Source organism: Chlorocebus sabaeus, chromosome 5 (assembly GCF_047675955.1).
Source record: "Chlorocebus sabaeus isolate Y175 chromosome 5, mChlSab1.0.hap1, whole genome shotgun sequence".
In the NCBI taxonomy this organism is placed as follows: domain Eukaryota; kingdom Metazoa; phylum Chordata; class Mammalia; order Primates; family Cercopithecidae; genus Chlorocebus; species Chlorocebus sabaeus.
Window position 1 is genome coordinate 86,377,014 of NC_132908.1, and position 27,048 is coordinate 86,404,061.

General features: G+C 51.3%; 1 protein-coding gene across 10 annotated transcripts in view; it reads right to left on the reverse strand.

Moving 5' to 3' along the window:
- Positions 1–27,048, reverse strand: part of FANCA (FA complementation group A) — a 79,213-nt gene that overhangs the window by 10,379 nt on the left and 41,786 nt on the right. For 7 of the 10 annotated variants that reach the window (XM_038008096.2, XM_038008094.2, XM_007994427.3 and 4 more), the window contains 10 exons: positions 24,515–24,628; positions 21,938–22,074; positions 20,813–20,883; positions 20,418–20,511; positions 20,090–20,277; positions 17,250–17,346; positions 15,026–15,202; positions 12,534–12,607; positions 9,913–10,041; positions 2,041–2,125 (listed from right to left, as the gene is read on the reverse strand). In XM_038008096.2, coding sequence (XP_037864024.1) covers positions 2,041–2,125; positions 9,913–10,041; positions 12,534–12,607; positions 15,026–15,202; positions 17,250–17,346; positions 20,090–20,277; positions 20,418–20,511; positions 20,813–20,883; positions 21,938–22,074; positions 24,515–24,628 — 1,166 coding nt within the window. Of the gene's footprint in view, positions 1–2,040; positions 2,126–9,912; positions 10,042–12,533; positions 12,608–15,025; positions 15,203–17,249; positions 17,347–20,089; positions 20,278–20,417; positions 20,512–20,812; positions 20,884–21,937; positions 22,075–24,514; positions 24,629–27,048 lie in introns of those variants that run through there. The other 3 variants (XM_038008099.2, XR_005243850.2, XM_073015678.1) reach the window with 3 other exon arrangements.

Below are 27,048 nucleotides of genomic sequence, written 5' to 3' on the forward strand. Positions count from 1 at the left end.
GAAGCGGAGCTTGCAGTGAGCTGAGATCCCGCCACTGCACTTCAGCCTGGGCGATAGAGCAAGACTCCATCTCAAAAAAAAAAAAAAGAAAAGAAAAAACAAAAAAAAGACCAGATATGGTGGCACATGCCTGTAATTCGGCACTTTGGGAGGCCAAGACAGGTGGATCACCTGAGGTCAGGAGTTCAAGACCAGCCTGGCCAACAAAATTAGCCATATAAAAATTAGCTGGGTGTGGTGGCAGGTGCCTGTAATCCCAGCTAATCAGGAGGCAGAGGCAGGAGAATCGCTTGAACCCAGGAGGTGGAGGTTGCAGTGAGCCAAGATCCCACCACTGCACTCTAGCCTGGGTGACAGAACAAGATTCTGTCTCAAAAAACAAACAAACAAACCAAAAAAACCAGCACAAGGACACCCATGTGCCCTCCACCCAGATTAACCTCAGGCTAACATTTTACCCCACACATCATTTTTGCCTCACAAGTCTTTTTTTTTTTCTTTTTTTGACAGTCTCAGTCCGGTTGCCCAGGCTGGAGGGCAGCAGTGCAATCCTGATCTCTCGAGCTCAGGTGATTCTAAGTCAGTCTCCCGAGTAGCTGGGACTGTAGGTACACACCACCGAGCGGCTGGGACTGTAGGTACCCACCACCGAGCAGCTGGGACTGTAGGTACCCACCACCGAGCAGCTGGGACTGTAGGTACACACCACCGAGCGGCTGGGACTGTAGGTACACACCACCGAGTGGCTGGGACTGTAGGTACCCACCACCAAGCGGCTGGGACTGTAGGTACACACCACCGAGCAGCTGGGACTGTAGGTACCCACCACCGAGCAGCTGGGACTGTAGGTACCCACAACCGAGCAGCTGGGACTGTAGGTACACACCACCGAGCGGCTGGGACTGTAGGTACACACCACCATGCTCAACTACTTTTTTGCATTTTTAGTAGAGACAGGGTTTCACCATGTTGGCCAAGCTAGTCTTGAGCCCCTGACCTCAAGTGATCTACCCGCCTCAGCCTCCCAAAGTGCTGGGATTACAGGCACAAGCCACTGTGCCTGGCCGGCTGTGTTTTTTTTTTTTTTTTTGAGGCGGAGTCTCGCTCTATCGCCCAGGCTGAAGTGCAGTGGCCGGATCTCAGCTCACTGCAAGCTCCGCCTCCCGGGTTCACGCCATTCTCCTGCCTCAGCCTCCCCAGTAGCTGGGACTGCAGGCGCCGCCACCACGCCCAGCTAATTTTTTTTATTTTTTAGTAGAGACAGGGTTTCACCGTGTTAGCCAGGATGGTCTCGATCTCCTGACCTCGTGATCCACCCGTCTCGGCCTCCCAAAGTGCTGGGATTACAGGCTTGAGACACCGCGCCCAGCCCAGCTGTGTTTTTTAAAGAAGAATAAAGATCAGGTGCAGTGGCTCACGCCCATAATCCAACAATTTTGGAGACTGAGATGGGTGGTTCCTTTGGGCCCAGGAGTTCGAGACCAGCCTGGGCAACATGGCAAAACTCCATCTCTACAAAAAATCAGCTGGGTGTGGTGGTGCACTCAGGTGCACACTGTGAGGATTGCTTGAGCCCAGGAAGTCAAGGCTGCAGTGAGCTATGAGCGCACCACTGTACTCTAGCCTGGGTGACACAGCAAGACCCTGTCCCAATAATAATAATAATAATAATAATAATAATAATGATTATTATTAAGAGGAATAACCAGATGGTCTCACTGAGGAGAAGGAGCCAGGTGGGTCTAGGGAAAGCATCTGGCTAAGGAGTTAGGAGGCCCCAGTGCTGAGGGAGGGGAAGACAGGGGCCTGGCACAGAAGACACATGGGTGGCCAGCACCAGTAAACACCTGTTGACTGACAGTGAACACACACAGGTACATGCTGTCTACCTGTATAGATCTCAAGTGATCCACCAGCCTCGGCCTCCCAAAGTACTGGGATTACAAGCATGAGCCACGACGCCCAGACTATAATAAACATCTTAATAGGATGCAGCTTCAATGAAGTGAACGCACTGAGTTGTGGCATCCTCAAACTCACCTGCAATCTGGAAATAATGTCCTCATTTCCTGGGCGGCCACCAAAGACCAAATCGGAATTCTCTGAGTGGTCATAACTCCTTGAGCTGAAAACAAAATACAATAAAATCTTCCTCAGTATCGCCTAATAGTGCTGGAGTTCCCAGTTCTCCTCCTGCCTCCAGAGTTGAGTGATGGCTGTGCTTCTGACAGTGTGACCTCACATTAGTCAACAATAAACAAAAACTGCCACAAAATACTACCAACCCCAACCCAGGAAATACAAAAATTACGTACCATGACCAGGGGGGTTTATCCCAAGAATGCAAGGAGAGCTTAACATCCCCAAATCAATAGAATGCAGTTATCAGTAAAATAAAAAGCAAAAACCACAGGATTATCTTAACAGATGCAGAAAAAGCACTTGATGGAATTTAACATCCCTTTGTGATAAAAACACTCAATAAACTAGGAACAGAAGGGAATCTTCTCAATCTGGTACCTGGCATGTATGAAAAACCCACAGCTAACATCAAATTTAATGAGGAAAGACTGAAAGCTTTTCTTCTAAGATCAGGGGCAACAAGGATGTCCTCTCTACACTCAAAGCAGTGTCTCTGCCTCTACTCAACACTGCACTGGGGCCGGGTGTGGTGGCTCACACCTGTTATCCCAGCACTTTGGGAGGCCGAGGCGGGCGGATCATCTGAGGTCAGGAGATCAAGACCATCCTGGCCAACATGGTGAAACCCCTTCTCTACTAAAAATACAAAAATTAGAGGCCGGGAACGGTGGCTCAAGCCTGTAATCCCAGCACTTTGGGAGGCCGAGACGGGCGGATCACGAGGTCAGGAGATCGAGACCATCCTGGCTAACACGGTGAAACCCCGTCTCTACTAAAAAATACAAAAAAACTAGCCAGGCGAGGTGGCGGGCACCTGTAGTCCCAGCTACTCGGGAGGCTGAGACAGGAGAATGGCGTGAACCCAGGAGGCGGAGCTTGCAGTGAGCTGAGATCCGGCCACTGCACTCCAGCCTGGGCGACAGAGCAAGACTCCATCTCAAAAAAAAAAAAAAAAAATTAGGCCGGGCACAGTGGCTCACACCTGTAATCCCAGCACTTTGGGAGGCTGAAGCAGGCGGATCACCTAAGGTCTGGAGTTCAAGACCAGCCTGGCCAACGTGACGAAACCCTATCTCTACTAAAAATACAAAAAGTTAGATGGGTGTGTTAGCAGGCACTAATAATCCCAGCTACTCGGGAAGCTGAGGCAGGAGAATTGCCTGAACCCGTAAGGTGGAGGTTGTAGAGAGCTGAGATCATGCCATGGCACTCCAGCCTGGGAGAGAGAGTGAAACTCTGTCTCAAAAACAAACAAACAAAAATTAGCAGCCAGGCGTGGCAGTGGGTGCCTGTAATCCCAGCTACTCGGGAGGCTGAGGCAGGAGAATCGCTTGAACCCGAGAGGCGGAGGTTGCGGTGAGCCGAGATCACACCACCACACTCCAGCCTGGGTGCCAGAGCGAGACTCCGTCTCAGAAAAAACAAAAAACACTGCCCTGGGAGTTCAAGCCGGGGCAATTCAACAAGAAAAAGAAAAGCATCCAGATGGGAAAGGAAAAAGTTAAACTATCTCTGTTCACAGAGTATATGATCTTCCTTTTGTTTTTTTTGAGACTGAGTTTCACTCTTGTCGCCCAGGCTGGAGTGGCAGTGGCATAATCTCGACTCACTGCAACCTCTGCCTGCTGAGTTCAAGTGATTCTCCTGCCTCAGCCTCCCAAGTAACGGATTACAGGAGCCCATCACCGGCCCGGCTAATTTTTGTATTTTTAGTAGAGATGCGGTTTCACCATGTTGACCAGGCTGGTCTCCAACTCCTGACCTCAGGTGATCGCTCACCTCACCCTCCCAAAGTGCTGGGATTAAGGCGTGAGCCACCGTGCCTGGCCAGATATGATCTTATATATACAAAACCCTAAGGAATCGATACAAAAACACTCGTAAGAGCTAAAAGACTCGGGCCAATGAATACACAAGAATCAGTGGTGTTTCTATACATTAGCAACAAATGATTCACAGTGAAAGGAGATGCTCTCACTGCCCCACAAGCAGCCCTATCAGGATCTCAGCTACTTCTGTAGACATTGACAAGCTCATCCCAAAATGAGATGCAACTACAAAGCACCCAGAAAAGCCAAAACAATCCTGAAAAACAACAAAGTTAGAGGCCTCACACGTCCCAATTTTAAAACCTACTACAAAGCTTCGGTCATCCAAATGGTGCAGTGCATATGGACACACAGACCAAGGGACACAATGAGCCAGAAATAGATCCTCGCTTTTGACGAGGTGCCAAGATCACTCAGCAGGGAAAAGATGTGTTTTCAACAAATGGTTGAAGCTGGGACAACTGCGTGGCCACAGGCAACAGAATGAAGCTGGACCACCTCACACAATGATTTTTTTTTTTTTCTTTTTTTTGAGACAGTCTCTCACTCTGTCTCCCAGGCTGGAGTGTGGTGGCACAATCTCGGCTCACTGCAAGCTCCACCTCCCGGGTTCAAGCAAATCTCCTGCTTAGCCTCCCGAGTAGCTGGGATTACAGGCACCTGCCACCATGCCTGGCTAGTTTTCGTATTTTTTTAGTTTCGCCATGTTGGCCAGGCTGGTCTCGAACTCCTGACCTCCAGTGATCCACCAGCCTCAGCCTCCCAAAGTGCTGGGATTACAGGCGTGAGCCACAGTGGCTGGCCCAAAATGTTTTTTGATCCATCAAAATGGATCAAAATCCTAAAGAGCTAAACTAAAAACAGATGATCTGAACTTTATAAAAATTTAAAACTTTTGTACATTGAAGGATACGATCAAGAGTGTGAAAAGAGAATTAACAGAATGGGAGAATACATTTACATATCATATATTTGATAAGAACTTTATCTAAAATATATAAAGAACTCATACAACTCAGTAATATAAATACAGTCATGAACTGCTTAATGACAAGGATCCATTCTGAGAAACACATCTTTAGATGGTTTCCTCATGTGAACATCAAAGTGCACCGACACAGACCAGAGCCCTCCGCACACCTAAGCCACATAGCACGGCCCACTGCACAGACCTAGACAGCAGATCCCCCGCACGTCTAGGCCACACAGCACGGCCCACTGCACAGACCTAGACAGCAGACCCCCCGCACGCCTAGGCCACACAGCACGGCCCACTGCACAGACCTAGACAGCAGACCCCCCGCACGCCTAGGCCACACAGCACGGCCCACTGCACAGACCTAGACAGCAGACCCCCCGCACGCCTAGGCCACACAGCACGGCCCACTGCACAGACCTAGACAGCAGACCCCCCGCACGCCTAGGCCACACAGCATGGCCCACTGCACAGACCTAGACAGCAGACCCCCCACACGCCTAGGCCACACAGCACGGCCCACTGCACAGACCTAGACAGCAGATCCCCCGCACGTCTAGGCCACACAGCACGGCCCACTGCACAGACCTCGACAGCAGATCCCCCGCACATCTAGGCCACACAGCACGGCCCACTGCACAGACCTAGACAGCAGACCCCCCGCACGCCTAGGCCACATAGCATGGGCCACTGCACAGACTTAGCAGACCCCCCGCACGTCTAGGCCACACAGCATGGCCCACTGCACAGACCTCGACAGCAGACCCCCCGCACACCTAGGCCACATGGCACGGCCCACTGCACAGACTTAGCAGACCCCCCGCACACCTAGGCCACACGGCATGGGCCACTGCACAGACCAGGTTATGAACCGGCACAGCATGGAACTGTACTGAATACTGCAACTGAAACACAACAGTATTTGTGCATCTAAACATAGAAAAGGTACAGTAAAAACACAACTTAAAAAAAAAAGTGACAAAACAACTATGGCTTTATGGGATTAGTGTCATATATGTGGCTTGTTGTTAACCAAAACACTGTTACGCAGTACATGAATGTAACCCAGTTTTCAAATGGGCTGAGGATATGAATAGATATTTCTCCAAAGAAAATCTACAAATGGCCAATAAGAAAATAGAAAGATGCTCAAAATCACTACCCATCAGGGAAGTACAAATCAAAACCACAATGAAATAGCACTTAATACCCACTAGGATGGCCACCAAGTCCGGCCTAGCACTGAGGCTCACACCTGTAATCCCAGTACACTGGGAGGCCGAGGCGGGCAGATCACCTGAGGTCAGGAGTTTGAGACCAGTCTGGCCAACATTGTGAAACCCCATCTCTACTAAAATTACAAATTAGCCACCAGGGCTGGGTGTGGTGGCTCAAGCCTGTAATCCCAGCACTTTGGGAGGCCATAACAGGCAGATCATGAGGTCTGGAGATCGAGACCATCCTGGCTAACATGGTGAAACCCCGTCTCTACTAAAAAAATACAAAAAACTAGCTGGGTGAGGTGGCGGGCGCCTGTAGTCCCAGCTACTTGGGAGGCTGAGGCAGGAGATGGCCTAAACTCAGGAGGCGGAGCTTGCAGTGAGCTGAGATCTGGCCACTGCACTCCAGCCTGGGGGACAGAGCGAGACTCCGTCTCAAAAAAAAACAACAACAAATTAGCCACCAGGTGAGGTGGTGCCTGTAGTCCCAGCTACTTGAGGGGCTAAAGCAGGAGGATCACTTGAGCCCAGGAGGTCGAGGCTGCAGTGGGCTGAGATGTCGCCACTGTATCCCAGCCTGGGTGACAAAGTAACACCCTGTTTCAAAATAAATATATAAGACAAAGTAAGACTCTGTCTCAAACAAACAAAGTAAATGGATAAACAAAATATGGCTGATCCTTCTGTTCTGCAGTGAGCAGCTCTGTGCAAACCTACCCATAAAGGCTGGGGAAGTTGGGAAGCTGGAGAAAGAGGCTGAACAGTCCAGTTTCTCAGACAGAAATGTTTAAGGTCTTACAGACAGAAGCCATGTCTTGGGCAGCCTAGAGAGATGATGCATCCCTGCAATGTTACCCCCAGGCGGGGCTTCTATATCACAGGGAAGGATTATTGAAGTCACCCCCTCAGGGAAAAGCAAGAATGCTCTGTGAATCTAACCGCTGGATTTAAGGTGGAAAATTTGTTGTTTTTGTTTTGAGATGGGGTCTGTCACCCAGGCTGGAATGTAGTGCTGTTACCACAGCTCACTGCAACCTCTGCCTTTCAGGCTCAAGCAGTCCCACCTCAGCCTCATGAGTAGCTGGGACTACAGGCACGCATCACCATGCCTTATTTTTTTTGTGTGTGGAGATAGGGTTTCACCAGGCTGGTCTCGAGCTCCTGAGCTCAGATGATCTGCCTGCCTTGGCCTGTCAGTGCTGAGATTACAGGCATGAGCCACTGCGCCCGGCCTCAAGGTTGTTTTGACCTAAGAGTGGGATTTAAGGTAACAGCAGATAAATGGGAAGTCTCAGGAGGCATTCTTAGAGTAGGGTTAACGGGAAGTCACCCATGATAGAGGTGCGTCAGCTTCCACACCTTCTGTGTCAGTCGGCCATAAGGAAGGGTGTGCTGATACAGCCTACACACCTGTAAGCATCAGTCAGCCATAAGGAAGGGTGTGCCGATACAGCCCCCACACCTTCTGTGAGCGTCAGTCAGCCATAAGAAGGCAGGGTGTGCTGATACAGCCCCCACACCTTCTGTAAGTATCAGTCGGCCATAAGAAGGAAGGCTGTGCTGATACAGCCCCCACACCTTCTGTGAGCGTCAGTCGGCCATAAGAAGGCAGGGTGTGCTGATACAGTCCCCACACCTTCTGTGAGTGTCAGTCAGCCATAAGGCAGGGTGTGCCGATACAGCCCCCACACCTTCTGTGAGCGTCAGTCGGCCATAAGAAGGCAGGGTGTGCTGATACAGCCCCCACACCTTCTGTAAGTATCAGTCGGCCATAAGGCGGCAGGGTGTGCTGATACAGTCCCCACGCCTTCTGTATCAGTCGGCCATAAGAAGGAAGGGTGTGCTGATACAGCCCCCACACCTTCTGTGAGCGTCAGTCGGCCATCAGAAGGAAGGCTGTGCTGATACAGCCCCCACACCTTCTGTGAGCATCAGTCGGCCATAAGGCGGCAGGGTGTGCTGATACAGTCCCCACGCCTTCTGTGAGCATCAGTCAGCCATAAGAAGGAAGGGTGTGCTGATACAGCCCCCACACCTTCTGTGAGCGTCAGTCGTCCATAAGAAGGAAGGGTGTGCTGATACAGCCCCCACACCTTCTGTGAGCGTCAGTCGGCCATAAGAAGGAAGGGTGTGCTGATACAGTCCCCACACCTTCTGTGAGCGTCAGTCAGCCATAAGAAGGAAGGCTGTGCTGATACAGCCCCCACACCTTCTGTGAGCGTCAGTCGGCCATAAGGAAGGGTGTGCTGATACAGCCCCCACACCTTCTGTGAGCATCAGTCGGCCATAAGGAAGGGTGTGCTGATACAGTCCCCACACCTTCTGTGAGTATCAGTCGGCCATAAGAAGGAAGGCTGTGCTGATACAGCCCCCACACCTTCTGTGAGCATCAGTCGGCCATAAGGAAGGGTGTGCTGATACAGTCCCCACGCCTTCTGTAAGTATCAGTCGGCCATAAGAAGGAAGGCTGTGCTGATACAGCCCCCACACCTTCTGTGAGCGTCAGTCGGCCATAAGAAGGAAGGCTGTGCTGATACAGCCCCCACACCTTCTGTGAGTGTCAGTCGGCCATAAGAAGGAAGGCTGTGCTGATATGTGCTACAACACGGATGAGCCTCAGAAACACTCTGCTCAGCCAAGGAAGCCAGACACAAAGGGCCACATACTATGTGATTCCGTTTATATTAAATATGCAAAAAAGGCAAATCCATGAACAGAAAATGGATTCGTGGTTGCCACAGGCAGGGGACATGGAGGGAAGGTGCATACACACTTGCCATCTGTACTGAATGCTGAAGCTGTAACACAATAGTTTGGAGCTGCAGGCAAGAGCCGCTGGGAACAAAGCCTGGACAGCCCCAGGTACACTCCGTCCATCCTTCTGGCCCAGATGCAGCCCCTCAGGAACTGCTCTGTCCTGAGAATCCCTCTCAGATGGAGAGAGGCCCAGTATCTGCTAGGCCATTGGTGCCGTGCTTTGCACTTGCTCACCTTGAATACCAGGTGACAGAACAGAAAAACAACTTTTTGTTGTTGTTGTTTTTGTTTTTTGAGACGGGTCTTGCTCTGTCGCCCAGTCGGCTCACTGCAACCTCTGCCTCCTGGGTTCAAGCAATCCTGCTGCCTCAGCCTCCCAAGTAGCTGTGCCTACAGGCGCACGCCACCACGCCCAGCTAATTTTTGTATTTTTAGTAGAGATGAGGTTTTACCAGGTTGGGCAGGCTGGGTCTCGAACTCCTAACCTCAGGGGATCCACCCACCTCAGCCTCCCAAAGTGCTGGGATTACAGGTGTGAGCCACCACACCCGGCCCAAAGTTGTTGCACTTAGCAAGTCTATACACATAAAGAAACAACTGATGAAGGAAGCTTGCCTTTATTTTGTACTGACTTAGATTTGCCATGTGATATGCTCGAGTGTACTTTGCATAACACAATTGGAGTGAGAGAAAAATGTGTTCTTAGAGTTGCCATGATTTCAAGTAAGGCCCCATTGGTGTGTGACGGTTAACACTGAGTGCCGGCTGCACTGGGTTGAAGGAGGCAAAGTATTGACCCTGGGTGTGTGTCTGTGAGGGTGTTACCAAAGGAGATTCACATTTGGGTCTGGGCTGGGAAAGGCAGACCCACCCTTAATCTGGGTGGGCACCATCTAATCGGCGGCCAGCAAGGCCAAAAACTCCCCTTTGTATATATCCTATTAGTTCTGTTCCTCTAGGGAACCCTAATACAGTGTGTGCTGCTAACCTTTGATGGAAATCCATCAGAGCGTTGACAAGAATGGTACACGCAGCCTCCACGTCTCCGTCACAGCCTCCTGAAGCAGAGGACTTAGGGAGAAAGTGCTCATAGATCGCCCACTGGTGGAAGTCCTGCCTGGAACAGCAAACACTGACATCAATTCTGAGAAATGCTTCGCGACCAGCAGTTCCCCATAACCAGGGAGTAGGCCCACAGTAAGGAACACACAGCACTAGTGAGAGCTGGGTTGAGACTGGCGGCTCGGGACCTCGGAGTAGGAATGAGACCTCACTGTCTGCAGGGTAGGGTGCCTGGGGCTGTGGGAAAGGCCTGGTCTCAGGAGTGGCCTTTGTGAACCGCCCCCCTTCCACTGATCAAAGGCCACTCAGGATGACATCCCACTGGGTAACTGCTGGCCACATAGCGGATGAGCTTGGTGAACAGAACAGGCAAGCACAAAAATGTAGGCTGTAAAGTCACCTGAGGGCACCTGAGCTACTCACAGGCCCACCAGCAGGGGATGGTGAAGCAACCTGCGTCCAGACTGTGGGCTCTGTGCATATGGACAAGAAAGGGCTCAAGGACACACTCACTCAAAACTCTGGTGGCTACACCTATAATCCCAGCACTGTGGGAGGAGGCCAAGGTGGGAGAATCGCTTGCGCCCAGGAGTTTGACATCAGCATGAGCAACATAGGGAGACCCCATTCCTACCAAAAATAAAAAATTAGCTGGGCATAGTGGTGCCCGCCTGTGGTCCCAGCTACTGAGGAGGCTGAGGCAGGCGGATCACTTGAGCTCTGGAGAGGGAGGCTGCAGTGAGCCATGACGGCAACACTGTACTCCAGCCTGGCCAACAGGGTGAGACCCTGTCTCAAACAAACAAACAAATCTGCAGTGCACAGAACCATCAATACTGCAATCCATTTACACAGAAAGAGCCAAAACCAGGAAAATGCAACCATGCAAATGTGAGTGCTAAGGGGTGTGTGCTCTACCCACACTGTCTGGAACTAGCACAGAATGTATCTAACTATCACTTAAGTAATTGAGAAAAGAAAGAAAATCCCAGGAACACATCTCATCACAACTTCCACGTAGCAGTGACCTGAGTGGTAAGGAGAGGTCTCACAACCCCACGTAGCAGACCAGTACCTCCCTCTGAACTCCTTCTTAGATTCCACCCCGGAGAGGAGCCAGGAGGAGAAACGGGAGTGTGTGGAGGAAGCACCTGCAGAGCAGGCTTGGCACAAACCCGAACCATCGGCACCCGTTTTGCCGCAGGCAGCAGCGAGTTGTTGTTTTTGCGGCCCCCGTTTTCCTTTTCCTATTACTTCTATTGGTTTCATCCAGAATCTGATGCCAAGATCCAAGCGCAGGAGACAGTGCTGCATGTGCCTGGAGGGCCCCTGATGGCCAGAAGGATGAGGAACACAGGGTGGCTGATGCCAACCCTCTCCTGAGTCTGGGTGTGGCAGGCACCCCGAGGCTCATGTACCCAGCAGGATGCTCCATGTCTGCAGTGACCACATTCCCCTCTCCCTGACCTCCACCCTAAACTCCACGCCCTCAAACCCAAGGGCCCTCTGGGCTCCCTACTCCTATGCCCAGAACAGCACAACTGACCTCTCCAATGGTCTCAGTCAGCAGCCCTGGGACCTAGGGGGGTTCAGTGCTTCATTTACCCACTTCCTGGTACCCCTATGTCAAGGTCGGCACCTCTCCTCAAAGTCTGCACCACCTGCTCCACACCAGCCTCTTCTCCTCCCTGGTCATTTCCTCTCACACGGCCCTGTCTGGTACCTCCAGAGCTCATTCCTACCTTTAATCTACTTCTGTGTCTACCTGCCTGTTGCCAGGGCCAGAATGCAGGTGTACAGCTCCTAGAGAGCAGCCACAGCCCAGCCAGGGCAGGGTGAAGTCTAAGTGGGTGCCCTCGATGTGCCACATCTGCCCTCATCGATACACAGGTGCCATATGAGCAGCCTTGTCTCTTTCCCTCTATACTCCCTGCTTCTAGAACACTCTAGAAGTGTCTACCACACGGTAGGAGCTCAGTAAATGTTTCTTAAATAAAGGAATAACAATTGAAATTGGGCAACCCTCCCGGGTGCCCCCACCACGTAAAGTGCAAACTTTACGTTCAATTTTGCTTTAATAAATTTTGACACCAAAAAAAAAACAAAAAAAAAATTTAAAATTGTGCTCAAAGTTTAACAGTTAAACAAAACATTAAATTGAGGATAAAATGTCAAAACATAGGCTTTAAGGCAGTGTAGAAAACTGTGTAACATTTTAAAGGGAAGCTCTTTTTTCTTTTGAGATTGGATCTCACTCTGCTGCCTAGGCTAAAGTGCAGTGGTGTGATCTCAGCTTGCCACACCCTCTGCCTTCCAGGCTCAAGCAGTGTTCCTGCTCTGCCTCCCAGGTGGCTGTGATGACTGGCATGTGCCGCACGCCCAGCTGATTCCTTTTCTATTTTTTGTAGAGATGGAGTTTCCCTGTGTTGCCCAGGCTGACCTCAAACTCCTGGATTCAAGAGATCCTCCTGCCTCAGCCTCCCAAAGTGCTGGGATTATAGGTGTGAGCCATCACGCCCAGCCAGGATAGCTCTTTTCAACACATACCGTTCAGTATCTGAAAGAGCATCAGCTTCAGGTTGAATTTCCAGCTCCAGGTATAACCAGTCTTGGTAAGTTAACTGAGAGAAAGGGAGCAATTCAATACAATGAGGACAGAACACACAATCCGCCCGCAGGTTTATAAAACAGTTTGTCATTTCATCTCATACGCAGCCCTCCGTGTCCCTGTGTTATAATGAAATTGCAGCTGAGAGTTCTACAGGAAAGAAACTTTAGTTTTGTCAAGAATTGTTTCTTACAAGATTTCCCTAGCACAAAGATGTTAGCACTGTAATCCTTTATTTCCAAGTATAAAAGGTCTATTTTAGTCTGGGCAACACAGTAAGACCCCATCTCATTTAAAAATTGCCTGGGTACGGTGGCTCATGCCTGTAATCCCAGCACTTTGGGAGGCTGAGGCCAGCAAATCGCTTGAGCCTAGGCAACATGGCAAGACCCTGTCTCTACAAAAGATTTAAAAATCAGCCAGGCATGGTGGCACGTGTGTGTGGTCCCAGCCTCTTGGGAGGCTGAGGCGGGAGGATCGCTTAAGCCCAGGAGGTCAAGGCTGCAGTAAGCAACAGAGTGAGATCTATAAAAAGGAAAAAAAAAGAAAAACGAAAACAAAAACATTCTACAGCTATTCACAGTAGCATACCTTCATTTATTTTTGGAAACAGGGTCTGCTGCCCAGGCTGGAGTGTGTGCAGTGATACAATCGTAGCTCGTGGCTGGCTCTGCCTCCTGGACTCCAGCAGCCTCCCCCTCAGCCTCTCAGATGGCTGGGACTGCTGGTGCACATCACCACGACCAAGTAAGTTTTTTAAAAACATTTTTAGTAGGCCAAGTGCGGTGGTTCATACCTGTAATCCCAGCACTTTGGGAGGCTGAGGCAGGCGGATCATGAGGACAGGAGATCGAGACCATCCTGGCTAACATGGTGAAATCCCGTCTCTACTAAAAATAGACACACACACACAGGGCTGGGCACGATGGTTCACGCCTGTAATCCCAGCACTTTGGGAGGCCGAGACGGGCGGATCACGAGGTCAGGAGATTGAGACCATCCTGGCTAACACGGTGAAACCCCGTCTCCACTAAAAATACTAAAAATTAGCCGGGCATGGTGGCAGCGCCTGTGGTCCCAGCTACTTGAGAGGCTGAGGCAGGAGAATGGCGTGAACCCGGGAGGCAGAGCTTGCAGTGAGCTGAGATCGCGCCACGGCACTCCAGCCTGGGCAACAGAGTGAGACTCCGTCTCCAAAAATAAATAAATAAATAAAATTTTAGTAGAGACAAGGTCTCACTATGTTGACCAGGTTGGTTTTGAACTGAGCTCAGGTGATCCTTCCGCCTCGGTTTACCAAAGTGCTGGGATTGTAGGCATGAGCCATGGCGTCCGACTTGTGTTAACATGTTTCCTGTTTGTAAATCTTAAAACAGTTCCATGAATCAACAGGGACTAATTTCAATATGTTGATTTGTGGACTAATCTCCAAACCTCACACTGCAGGAAAAGCAGCAACACTCCTGCTGCACACTCCTATCTGGATAAAGGCCGAAGCTGCCGAGCTCTGCACAGGGACACCCACAGATGCGGCACAGCCAAGGGAGCAATGCAGGAAGATTCCCTCCGAGCTGCTGGTGGGCACAGAGCTATTCACTGCCTCCTTTTCTTTTTCTACTGTGCCTGGTCATCATTCCTCAAATCAAAACACAGCATCATACTTACTTTTGTGTAGCTAACATAGTTAACAATAAAAAAAGCAGAAAAAGTAGTACAATATCCTTGAGGTTTTTGTACTACTAACCTAGAGACGCCACTCAGCGTCTCTAGCCTCACTCCTATGCGCCTGGTGGGCGCCTGTAGTCCCAACTACAGGAGAGGCTGAGGTACGAGAATCGCTTGAACTTGCAGAGGCTGCAGTGAGCCAAGACTGCACCACTGAACACAGCCAGACGTCGTCTCAAAGAACGTATCACTAAAAATAAAAAAAGAAGTTTGTGTTGGGAGAAACTCAGAAAGTATAGCAGGGTTTCTCTGTATTTATTAATTTATTTTTTTGAGTCAGGGTCTCGCTGTGTCATCCAGGCGGGAGTAGAGTAGCGTGATCTTGGCTCACTGCAACCTCCACCTCCAAGGCTCAAGCGATTCTCCTGCCTCAGCCTCCCAAACAGCTAGAACCACAGGTGCACACCACTGTGCCCAGCTAATTTTTGCCTTTTTTGTAGAGATGGGGTTTCACCATGCTGCCTGGGCTGGTCTCAAACTCCTGAGTTCAGGTGATCCACCTGCCTTGGCCTCCCACAGTGCTGGGATGACAGGTGTGAGTACCGTGCGCAGTCTCTGTATAATTTCTTAACAGCTGCACATGAGGCCACAATGATGTCAGTCAAGATTCCAATCAAACCACCTAGGTGCTGCTGTTCTTGCCTCTGAGGAGACAGTCTGCACACACAGGATGTGGCACGATGCAGGGGAAGGAACGGTGACCTACATGAACATCTTCCTCTTTCAACAGCTCTCGGAAGGTTCTGTGTGTCCAGAGAGAGAGGGCAGCTCTCTGCCAGTCTGCAGAAGGAAGGTACAAGGGTCTCCAGGAAAGGCTGGCTGCGTCCTCTTGAGAAAGAGGCTGTCGGGCCTCTGAGAACAATCTGAACACAAGGAACTGAAACTGAAACAGACAGTATCATGCAAGTTTCACTGGGAGCGGTTGAGCCAATGCTCAGGTGGAAACAGACCATCAACAGCCAAGCCACACACACAGCCCCACGTTCAGGAGACCTCAGTCCAGCCCCTGGGAGGGGGCAACACACAACCCCACGTTCAGGGGACCTCAGTCCAGCCCCTGGGAGGGGGCAACACACAACCCCACGTTCAGGGGACCTCAGTCCAGCCCCTGGGAGGGGGCAACACACAACCCCACGTTCAGGAGACCTCAGTCCAGCTCCTGGGAGCGTGTAGAGCCCCTCAGTGGTCATGGCTGTGCACAGCGCTCCAGGGAAGAGCCTATGTGTAGATGTTCCTGCCATCTGACTGTTTCCTTAAGCTAAATGTCTGGAAGCAGAATTGCAGGAACAAAACTGCCTCCCAGGGGTAGGGCTGGTTTGGTCCTCGGTCGTGAGACCGCCCATCTCTAGGCCTTTGCCAGGAGTGGCGTTGCCACCAAAAGCGCACACCACTGGACAAGCGAGACACACTGTCAGTGCTGCGTGACCGTGTCCATCTCTGCCTCTAAGGAGACGAGAGCCTCCCATGTTTACAACCAGACTGCTCCAAGGACGTGACCGTGTCCATCTCTGCCCCTGAGGAGACAAGAGCCTCCCATGTTTATAACCGGACTGCCATCCCTGCCCAGTGCGCTGGGTGGGGACCATGTTGCCCTCTCCTAAGCTCCAACACCATGTTTTGTTTAAAAACTTGGCACCAGAGGCAAAGTTCCTCAGAGGAAATAACTGGAAATATGTGCACCCTGGATCCTCAGGGGCTGCTCCCAGATTCTGACTTAATTTATCTGGAAAGGGGCCAGGAATCTGTAGTTTCAAAAGCTTCTCAGGTGATTCCGATGTGAAGCCTGCAGTTGAAAACGACTATTTATTTATTTATTTATTTATTTATTTGAGGTGGAGTCTCGCTCTGTCACCCAGGCTGGAGGGCAGTGGTGCAATCTCGGCTCACTGGCAAGCTCCGCCTCCCTGGTTCAAGCGATTCTCCTGCCTGAGCTTTCCAAGTAGCTGGGATTACAGGCGTGCGCCACCACGCCCAGCTAATTTTTGTATTTTTAGTAGAGACGGGGTTTCACCATGTCAGTCAGGTTGATCTCAATCTCCCGACCTGATGATCCACCCACGTTGGCCTCCCAAAGTGTTGGGATTACAGGTGTGAGCCACCGAGCCCAGCCTAAAAACCACTATTTTATACTTGAGGCGATCATTAAAATCCTATAAAAGGACAGCACTGGTTTCAGTGCCATTTCACCTTTGCTTTTGACATTCAGGGTTTCCAATGCTCATCTTTAAATTCCTTTGTCTGGGCCGGGCATGGTGGCTCATGCCTGTAATCCTAGCACTTTGGGAGGCCAAGGTGGGCGGATCACTTGAGGTCAGGAGTTTGAAACCAGTCTGGCCAACATGGTGAAACTGTCACTACTAAAAAATATACAAAACAATTAGCCGGGCGTGGTGGCAGGTGCCTGTAATTCCACCCACTTGGGAAGCTGAGGCAGGAGAACTGCTTGAACTTGGCAAGTGGAGGCTGCAGTGAGCCGAGATCGCACCACTACACTCCAGCCTGGGCTACAGAGCAACACTCCATCTTTAAAAAAAAAAAAAAAAAAAAAAAATCCTTTTTCTGAACAATGTAAGGAACATTTACTAGACGAGACGAATGAGTATTCTTCTTTCCAGAGAAAGATACTTTTTATGAATACTGATCTTTTAATTCATCTTTCCCATAAATACCAACATCTATTTCCTTACAACTACAGACATGTAGCTGTCTTCATACAACTTCACGTTACACTCAGAGAACAGAAGAAAAGGCAGCGCTCAGCAGTCAGGCTGCCCAAGCAGACAGCAGAGGTGGCCACAACAGCCAGCCTGACTCAGGAGCTGCCCCTGAGATGGGCATGAGGCGGCAGCAGACCTCGGCCTTCCGGTCTGAAAGCTGCGTAAACCTGAAACGTACAGCAGAATGGAAAAATAGGAAATGACTGAACCCACCTTTTTAATAAGGCCTGGAGATAAGTAGCTGCGCAAAATATCTCGTGACTGGGAAGAAAACTTGCACAGAGAGTACGAAATTGCCGCTGTACAAAATCTGAAAACAGAAATTATAACATATATAAATGTTATCCATACAAAATAAGGGATGAAGGAAAAAGTTACTTTCAACTTCACAAAACTGAGTTTAGTGCATTCTAAACTGGATGACCTGAGCATTGGTCCTTGGTTTTTTGGTTTGTTTGTTTTGAGACTGAGTCTCGCTCTGTTGCTCAGGCTGGAGTGCAGTGGCACCACCTGGGCTCACTGCAATCTCTGCCTCTGGGTTCAAGTGATTTTCCTGCCTCAGCCTCTCAGGTAGATGGGATTACAGGCTCTGCCACCATGCCCAACTAATTTTTTCGTTGTCGCCGTTATTGTTTTTTGTTTTTTTGAGATGGAGTCTCGCTTTGTTGCCAGGCCAGAGTGGAGCGGCGTGATTTCGGCTCACTGCAAGCTCTGCCTCCCAGCTTCAAGCAATTCTCCTGCCTCAGCCTCCCAAGTAGCTGGGACTACAGGCGCATGCCACCATGCCCAGCTAATTTTTTGTATTTTTAGTAGAGATGGGATTTCACTGTGTTAGCCAAGATGGTCTCGATCTCCTGACTTCACGATCCGCCCACCTTGGCTTCCCAAAGTGCTGGGATTACAGACATGAGTCACCGCGCCCAGTCAATTTTAAAATTTTTTGAGTAGAGATGGGGTTTCACCATGTTGGCCAGGCTGGTCTCAAACTCCTGACCTCAAGTGATCTGCCCACCTCAGCCTCTCAAAGTGCTGGGATTATAGCATTAGCCACTGTGCCTGGCCCAATCCTTGGTTTATTTTTTCTTTGATACAGGGCCTTACTCTGATGCCCAGGCTGGAGTGCAGTGGCACAATCACAGCTCAGGGGATCACTTAAACCGAGAAGTTCAGAACCAGCTTGGGCAACATAGTGAGACCCCATCTCTCACTAGCTGGGTGTGCGGGTGTGTGCCTGTGGTCTCAGCTACTGGGAGGCTGAGGCGGGAGGATCACTTCAGCCTGGGGGACTCAGCAAGAAAAGTCTCATTTACTCAACATATGTACCTACAGTAATACCCATGTGAAAAATTCCCACTTGTAACCAAGAACGTCAGAGTGAGATTCCATGAGGCAATGGAGATGCCAAAGCACTGTCATGGTGTTCTTAGGGGTCTCATGTTTGTTTTTCAGAAACATATTGGAGCTGGGTGTGATGCTCACGCCTGTAACCCTAACACTTTGGAAGTCCAAGGCGGGCAGATCACCCGAGGTCAGGAGTTCAAGACCAGCCTGGCCAACACGGCCAAATCCCAGCTCTACTAAAAGTACATAAACTAGCTGGGCGTGGTGGTGCACACCTGTAGTCTCAGCTACTCAGGAAGCTGAGGCACAAGAACTGCTTGAGCCCCGGAGGCGGAGGTTGCAGTGAGCCAAGATCATGCTACTGCATTCTAGCCTAGACGATAGAGACTCTGTCTCAAAAAAAAAAAAAAAAAAAACGAAAAACACCAAATATATATTTCATTCTCCCTTTCTTATGCAAAAAGTAGCATCTGAGACAGAGTTCAGTATTTTGCTTTCTTCACTTGGATATATATCCTGAGGCATCTCTGTGTTCCTGAAAGGGGATGGCCCTGTCTCCCCCAAGTCACCTAGACGCCTCCCTCCTCACCAGCTCCCAACTTCTCCATCGGCCGTGTGCCTCTCATGCCAATACCCAGCACTCAGTGTTTGGGGCCTGGGGTGAGTGGGGACTATTTGGTGGGGCCAAGCGCCTGGCAGGGGCTCTGAACCCCCGGAGTACCCACTGCCTGCTCCCCATGGCCCACGTCTGAGGGTGCGGGATCCACACAGCTGCCATCTGACTTCCTCTCCTGTACATTTCTTGAGCCTCTTCTAAGTTCTCTGTTGTTCAGACCCTGTCATAATGCCAGCTCTCCCCTTTCCTCACAGGGTCTCCGGCATCACAACAGGGCTTCTGTCCCAACCTCGGCTACCTCTGCCCAAGAGACCCAGGAGCTGCAAGCCAAGCCCCAGAGATCAATAATGACCACTGGAGTCTCCCAGCCTTCCGTCCTGGCCTCTGCGTGGCAGCTGCAGGGGTTCCATCCTGGCCTCTGCCTCTGTGTGGCAGCTGCAGCGTTTCCGTCCTGGCCTCTGCCTCTGCGTGGCAGCTGCAGGGATTCCGTCCTGGCCTCTGCCTCTGCGTGGCAGCTGCGGGGGTTCCGTCCTGACCTCTGCCTCTGCGTGGCAGCTGCAGGGATTCCGTCCTGGCCTGTGCCTCTGCGTGGCAGCTGCAGGGAGCCCTTGAGGCCCTGAGCAGACCATTCTCGACCACAGGGTCCTTCCTCACCTCAGCACATGGCCCCATCTGCTGAGCCCTAGAGAAATAGCCTGAAGTGTACATGTACACACTGGGAAGCTGCTCACCACGGGGTGCCGAAGAACCTGACCAGAGGAAGCTGTTCCAACCAAGGGCCAGACAACCCCAAGACAAAACAAAGCAGCTCTCACCAGGACATCAAAGAATGCTTAACAATGTAGACAGTTACTATCTACTATTAATTTCAGCAGTTTAGTATAGTATGATCTCATTTTTATGAACAAAGAAACAAATGCATACATATTATAAACATATGACAGATAAAATTCTGGAAGGATATACACCAAAATGCTAAAAAGTGGTTATCTTTGGGTGGTATGTCTGCATGTCTGTCTCTTCAGTTTTATCAAACGAGCATGCATCACTTTTCTAGAGAGAGGAGAGAAGGCACAACTGTGGAAGAACAGCTCACTTCAGGCAGAAGAGCAAGGAATCCCTCGTCCTACAGGTCAGGAGGCTATCGAAGAGTGCAGGGACAGGAAGGCCAGCATCAGGGGCAGGAGGACCCACATCCACCTCCGGGAGCGCAGACCTGGACTCACCCAGGTGCACGGCCAGGGCAGCCAATCCCAGCACATGTGGGGCACTCAGGCTTGGGCCCTGCAACGAGAACGAGGGTGGCAGAGCAGACTGCCCTCTTCCCAGCTGGAATTTTCCAAGGCACTGAAGACAAGCTGGGAAGCAGCAGCCTGGCCCTCCGAGTGGGCCCCCAAGGGTGGCCCCGTGAAGCAGAGCCTCACCTGGTGATGGAGCAGCTGGCAGAGCCGGGTGAGCACTGCAGGGAGCACGCGTCCACACATGGTCCTCATGAAGAGGGTAGCCCAGGGGCCCTGCCTGCAGGGACAGCCACAAAACCATCAGTACTGGCCATTCAGTCCTGCACATCCCTACAACAGCTAACCCAGGCACCAGCGGCCCAAGAAACAGCCAAGTTGTTCCCCAAAATAACAGTCTTTCTGGAAGACAACCCATCTTCTGCAAATTGGGAAATTCTGCTGCGACCTATTTGATGAAACTCAGCCTCGCCGTGTGCTCCCGCGGAGACAAGCTCATGCGTCCCTGGCCTGCAGCCTTGGCCAGCAGGAGGTGGCACCCAGAGGAGCCCCACCACCCAGGAAGCCGCCTGCGCCTTCACCTCTCCGGGGGAGCGACACTGGAGGCTGCCATCAGGTTCTGACAGAAAGACGTCAGCAGGAGGTCCACAGCCTGTGGAGACACGGTTCTTGTGAGCGCAGCGTCCCGCGGACGGGAGCAGCAGGAAGGAAGCCGGCCAGTTCTCCCGCCACAGACGTTGCAATTCCGCTTTGCAAACAGAACTCCAAAACAGGCTTATGTTTGGAGGGCACATCACGATGCAAACTGGTATCCAGGCCCCCATTCCCCAATCCTGGGAACAGCAGCCCTCATGTAATTGCCAATCACAAAATTCTATAGCAGCGGGCAGGATTGGCAAACCTTGTGTGTAAGGCACCAGAAAAATATTTTAGGTTCTGGGGCCACAAACAGCCTCTGTTGCATGTTCTAAAGAGGCAGCTGAGCCCAAGCTGGTCAACAGGATGAAACCCAGTCTTTACTAAAAATACAAAAATCAGCTGGGCGTAGTGGTATGCACCTGTAATCCCAGCTACCCAGGAAGCTGAGGCAGGAGAACTGCTTGAGCCCAGGAGGTGGAGGTTGCAGTGAGCCGAGATCACGCCACTGCACACCAGCCTGGGCAACAGAGCAAGACTCAGTCTCCAAAACAAAAAAAAAAAAAAAGAGGCCAAGCACAGTGGCTCATGCCTATAATCCCAACACTTTGAGAGGCCGAGGCAGACAGATCACTTGACCTCAGGACTTCTACACCAGTTGAGGCAACACAGAAAAACCCCATCTGTACAAAAAATGCAACAATTAGCCAGGTGTGGTGATGCACGCCTGCAGTCCCAGCTACTTGGGAGGCCGAGACAAGAGGATCACTTGAGCCCAGGGGGTCGAGGCTGCAGTGAGCCACGATTGTACCACTGCACTCCAGCCTGGGCAACAAAGCAAGACCCTGTCTCCAAAATTAAATAAATAAATAAAATGTAAAAGGAGCTCTTCATACACAAACAGACTAGGGTGGCTGACCCTGGTAGACTGCTGCCTGGCCCTGAACACCTGATACCACACTAACTGAGCAAGTCAAACAGAAAATGAGAGAAGGCGCCTTGAGTGTAATGCCTCTGCCTAAGGGAAAATGGTGACGACTCCCTGCTCTGTTCTGAGCCCCCACACCTACCATGCATTCCCGTGGCTCCAGTCTTGGTGCGTTGATGCTGAGCTGAATCTTTGATATCTCAGCGCTGCTGTCATCCTCACTGTGGCCCAGGGCAGCCCTCAGTCTTTCAGAAATCACTGCCACCTGTGCCGATATAACTGCAAATGGAGAAACTAGTTAGGGATGATGGGAGCCCTGAAAGGAGGGAGGCAGCTGTGGCCTGGAGAGCTCCGCCTCCCATCAGGTGCGACTCCACGGACCCTGCTGGCTGCACACATGCCCCAGCCGCCCTGCAGGTGGCAGTCCTTGTGGTGGAGCATGCGTCATGGCGAACAGGGCAGAAGCCGTCCACTGCCTTCTGATCAGCTGAGAGGGGGACATGTTCATTCACCAACATGAACCTCCACTTCCTACGCTCCCCATCTGAAATCCCATGCCAGCCCTCCAGACACCACATCTGTCTAAGCACGTGCCGGACGCTCCATGTTGGCCCAGGGTAATGGGCCACACACAGCCCAACTCCATAATTTGAAAGTGAACACCGCTTTGCTTTTAGAAACAGGACGCACCTGACATTTATCAACCTCTTGCTTAAGCCCTGGAACTTTTCCTCAATGTCCCCCACACTCTGCACAAGCACATCACTGAAAGGCTACACTTAGGAATTGGTGCACTTGGTCTGAGTAAAGACTATCGAGGCACTGCAGCCCCAGCCAGTGCTAACAGTTTTGTGAACATTGCCTCCACGCAGAGCTTGCAGTGAGCCGAGATCGTGCCACTGCACTCCAGCCTGGGCGACAGAGCGAGACTCCGTCTCAAAAAACAAAAAAATGCCGGGAACGGTGGCTCACGCCTGCAATCCCAGCACTTCGGGAGGCCAAGACGGGCGGATCACGAGGTCAGAAGATCGAGACCATCCTGGCTAACACAGTGAAACCCCGTCTCTACTAAAAATACAAAAATTAGCCGGGCATGGTGGCGGGCGCCTGTAGTCCCAGCTACACAGGAGGCTGAGGCAGGAGAATGGCGTGAACCCGGGATGAGTGGAGATTGTGCCACTGCACTCCAGCCTGGGCGACAGAGCGAGACTCCGTCTCAAAAAAAAAAAAAAAAAAAAAAAAAAATATATATATATATATACACATATATAGCCTCCATGTAGGCTGGGCACAGATATATATATATATATAGCCTCCATGTAGGCTGGGCACAGTGGCTCACACTGAAATCCCAGCACTTTGGAAGGCCAAGACGAGTGGATCACCTGAGGTCAGGAGTTTGAGACCAGCCTGGCCAACATAGTGAAACCCGTCTCTACTAAAAAATACAAAAAATGGCCGGGCGCGGTGGCTCAAGCCTGTAATCCCAGCACTTTGGGAGGCCGAGACGGGCGGATCACGAGGTCAGGAGATCGAGACCATCCTGGCTAACACAGTGAAACCCCGCCTCTACTAAAAAATACAAAAAATAGCCGGGCGAGGTGGCGGGCGCCTGTAGTCCCTGCGACTCAAGAGGCTGAGGCAGGAGAATGGCGCAAACCCGGGAGGCGGAGATTGCAGTGAGCTGAGATCCGGCCACTGCACTCCAGCCTGGGCGACAGCGCGAGACTCTGTCTCAAAAAAAAAAAAAAAAAAATACAAAAAATTAGCCAGGCATGGGGGCAGGTGCCTGTAATCCCAGCTACTTGGGAGGCTGAGGCAGGAGAATTGCTTGAACCCGGAAGACGGAGGTTGCAGTGAGCCAAGATTGCGCCACTGCACTCTAGCCTGGGCAACAAGCATGAGACTCTGTCTCAAAAAAAAAAATTGCCTCCATGAGCTTCTCTCAGTTCAAATGAAATCAATTCATAATAAAAATCTATGCAAGTTACTCAATTAAAAATATGGCTTGCGGGCCGGGTGCGGTGGCTCACGCCTGTAATCCCAGCACTTTGGGAGGCCGAGGCGGGCGGATCACAAGGTCAGGAGGTCGAGACCATCCTGGCTAACACGGTGAAACCCCATCTCTACTAAAAATACAAGAAAATTAGCCGGTCGTTGTGGCAGCGCCTGTAGTCCCAGCTACTCGGGAGGCTGATGCAGGAGAATGGCAAGAACCAGGGAGGCGGAGTTTGCAGTGAGCCAAGATGGCGCCACCGCACTCCAGCCTGGGCGACAGAGTGAGACTCTGTCTCAAAAAAAAAAGAAAAAATAAACTGCATGTTCTCAATCCATGATGAACATTTCACAGAAAACTGTCACATGGAAGCAGGATCTCAGGGCAAAGAGCCCATGTGTCTATGTGACATCTACCCTGGCAGTCAGGACAAGGAAAAACACATATCCTAGGCACTGCAGTTTCTTCTCCATCATCATCCGTCCTACTCAGATGCAACTAGCAGAATGTTCATCTTCTGCCAAGGGTCTGTGATGGCCTGAGTAGGACTAGCCTTTCACCTTGTCTCAAAAAAGGTTCCACACCCACCAGCCCGGGGTCAGTCTTCACCACCAAATACTGGACTACTAGCTGGACATCACTACGGGGAAAATGGCCCAGCCACAGAGCCCCAACCACGGGCTGTGCACACGAGGCACAGCGTAAGCCCCCATCCATCCTCACCGTCACACTGGCTGGGGTCTGCCATGGAGGCTCTGAGCTCTCCCAGTGCAGCCGTGAGCTGTTCCAGGGGCTCCTCAGCAGAGCTGGGTTCTGCCCTCACTCCCAGGGCTGCATCTGTGAGGAGGAGGAGACCAGATGCAAAGACACTCAACAGGACTCTTCACTGCAAAAACAGAACCTTCACACAGTCAAATACAGAGCTGTGCACTTCCAAGCTGCTGTGTGTCGCAGAAAGAGTGACTGGGAGTCTCTGAGGAGGTAAATGCTGTGTTCTCCCTGATGCTGGATGCACCACATTGGAAATTACATTTATAAACAAGTTTAATAAAAAATTACATTTATAAACAAGTTTAAGAAAAAAAGTGGTTCTGTGTGCACCATTAATACCACTCCACCACTGTGAAAAGCACACACATCGAGGAAAACAAGGAGGGTCGGGGGCTGGCGAGGGTGGGGACAGGATCATGGATAGGTGACCATTTAGTCCCCTGGTTCCTCAATCCCTTTTTTTTTTTTTTTTAAAACAGACTCTTCCTCTGTCGCCAGGCTGGAGTGCAGTGCGCGATCTCGGCTCACTGCAACCTCTGCCTCCCGGGTTCAAGCCATCCTCTTGCCTCAGCCTCCCGAGTAGCTGGGTAATATTACAGGCACGTGCCACCACGTCCAGCTAATTTTTTGTATTTTTACTAGAGGCGGGATTTCACCATGTTGGCCAAGACGGTCTCCGTCTCCTGACCTCATGATCTGCCTCAAAATGCTGAGATTACAGGCATGAGCCACTGTGCCTGGCCACCACTTTCAACATAAAAAGGAAGATACAATGCATATGTTTTTAAGGTAAAAAAACCTTCATGTTCTGGGCTTGCCGGAGAAGACACAAGCATGACAATGCACTGCTATGCAGTCACACCCAAAATGAAACCAGAAATCATAGGCTCTAGAGCCTGTGCATAAGCCCTATCAGACAAATCATTAGAAACCATTCTGGAAGCCACCAAAAGCTAAGAACAGGCCGGGCGCGGTGGCTCACGCCTGTAATCCCAGCACTTTGGGAGGCCGAGATGGGCGGATCACGAGGTCAGGAGATCGAGACCATCCTGACTAACACGGTGAAACCCCGTCTCTACTAAAAAATACAAAAATTAGCCGGGCGCGGTGGCGGGCACCTGTAGTCCCAGCCACACGGGAGGCTGAGGCAGGAGAATGGCGGGAACCCGGGAGGCGGAGCTTGCAGTGAGCTGAGATCCGACCACTGCACTCCAGCCTGGGCGACAGAGCGAGACTCCGTCTCAAAAAAAAAAAAAAAAAAAAAGCTAAGAACAAGTGGAACCCAGGGGAAGGAGGACCCAGGGGGGAGGAGAACACCTCTTAAGAGAAGCAAACGCCTCACAGCACAGGCTACACTGCCCTGCGGCCCCTATAGCATCCCCCGGCACGACTGAGAGCGGTTTCAATGCTGGTAAAAACGGGCGGGGGGTCGGACGGGCACAGTGGCTCACGCCTGTCATCCCAGCACTCTGGGAGGCCGAGACAGGGGAATCACAAGGTCAGGAGATCACCTGTCTAACACGGTGAAACCCCGTTTCTACTAAAAACACAAAAAACTAGCCGGGCGTAGTGGCGGACGCCCATAGTCCCAGCTACTTGGGAGGCTGAGGCAGGAGAATGGTGTGAACCCGGGAGGCGGAGCTTGCAGTGAGCAGAGATCGTGCAACTGCACTCCACCCTGGGCGACTGAGCGAGACTCCGTCTGAAATAACCAACCAACCAAAAAAAAAAAGGGGGGGGGGGGGGTGGGTCAGGGACCTTTGTTCTTTGCCCATTGAAGTTTCCTGGGTCTCTAGGGCTGCTGGAAATTTTCTAAGCTTATTGAAAAAAGGAGCTTTGGCAAACAGAACTTAAAACAGGCCTGTAGCTCATTAGAAGAGCCTCACCCAGCCTCCCCGGCCCTGCAGGTGGAAGGGGAGCTAGAAGAACACACAGGGGGCCGGGCGCGGTGGCTCACGCCTGTAATCCCAGCATTTGAGAGGCCGAGGCAGGCGGATCACTTGAGGTCAGTTTGCGACCAGCTTGTCCAACTTGGCGAAATCTCGCCTCTACTAAAAATACAAAAACTAGCAAGGCGCAGTAATGCGCGCCTATAATCACAGCTATTAGGGAGGCTGAGGCAGGAGAACTGCTTGAACCCAGGGGGCGGAGGTTTCAGTGAGCCGAGATTACTCCGCTGCAGTCCACAGGCCACAGAGCGAGACTCTGTCTCAAAAAAAAAAGAAAAAAGCCCACACGGACACAGCAGCCTCAGATCGACGCCTTCAGCGCCAAGCGGCTCCCGCAGGCAGGTGCTTCTGCTGGAGATGAAGCCACACTGCAAGAAAAACCAGCCTCATGACGGCACCGCCCACTGCTGCCCGTGCAGCCTTCACGGATTCCCGGTGAGGGCCTAGATCTGACCCACAGCTGCACCACTGCTCCCCAGAGGCCAAGAGCCGCCTTCTACTCCTACCCGAACTGCGCAACAGGAAAGTGCTGCGTGG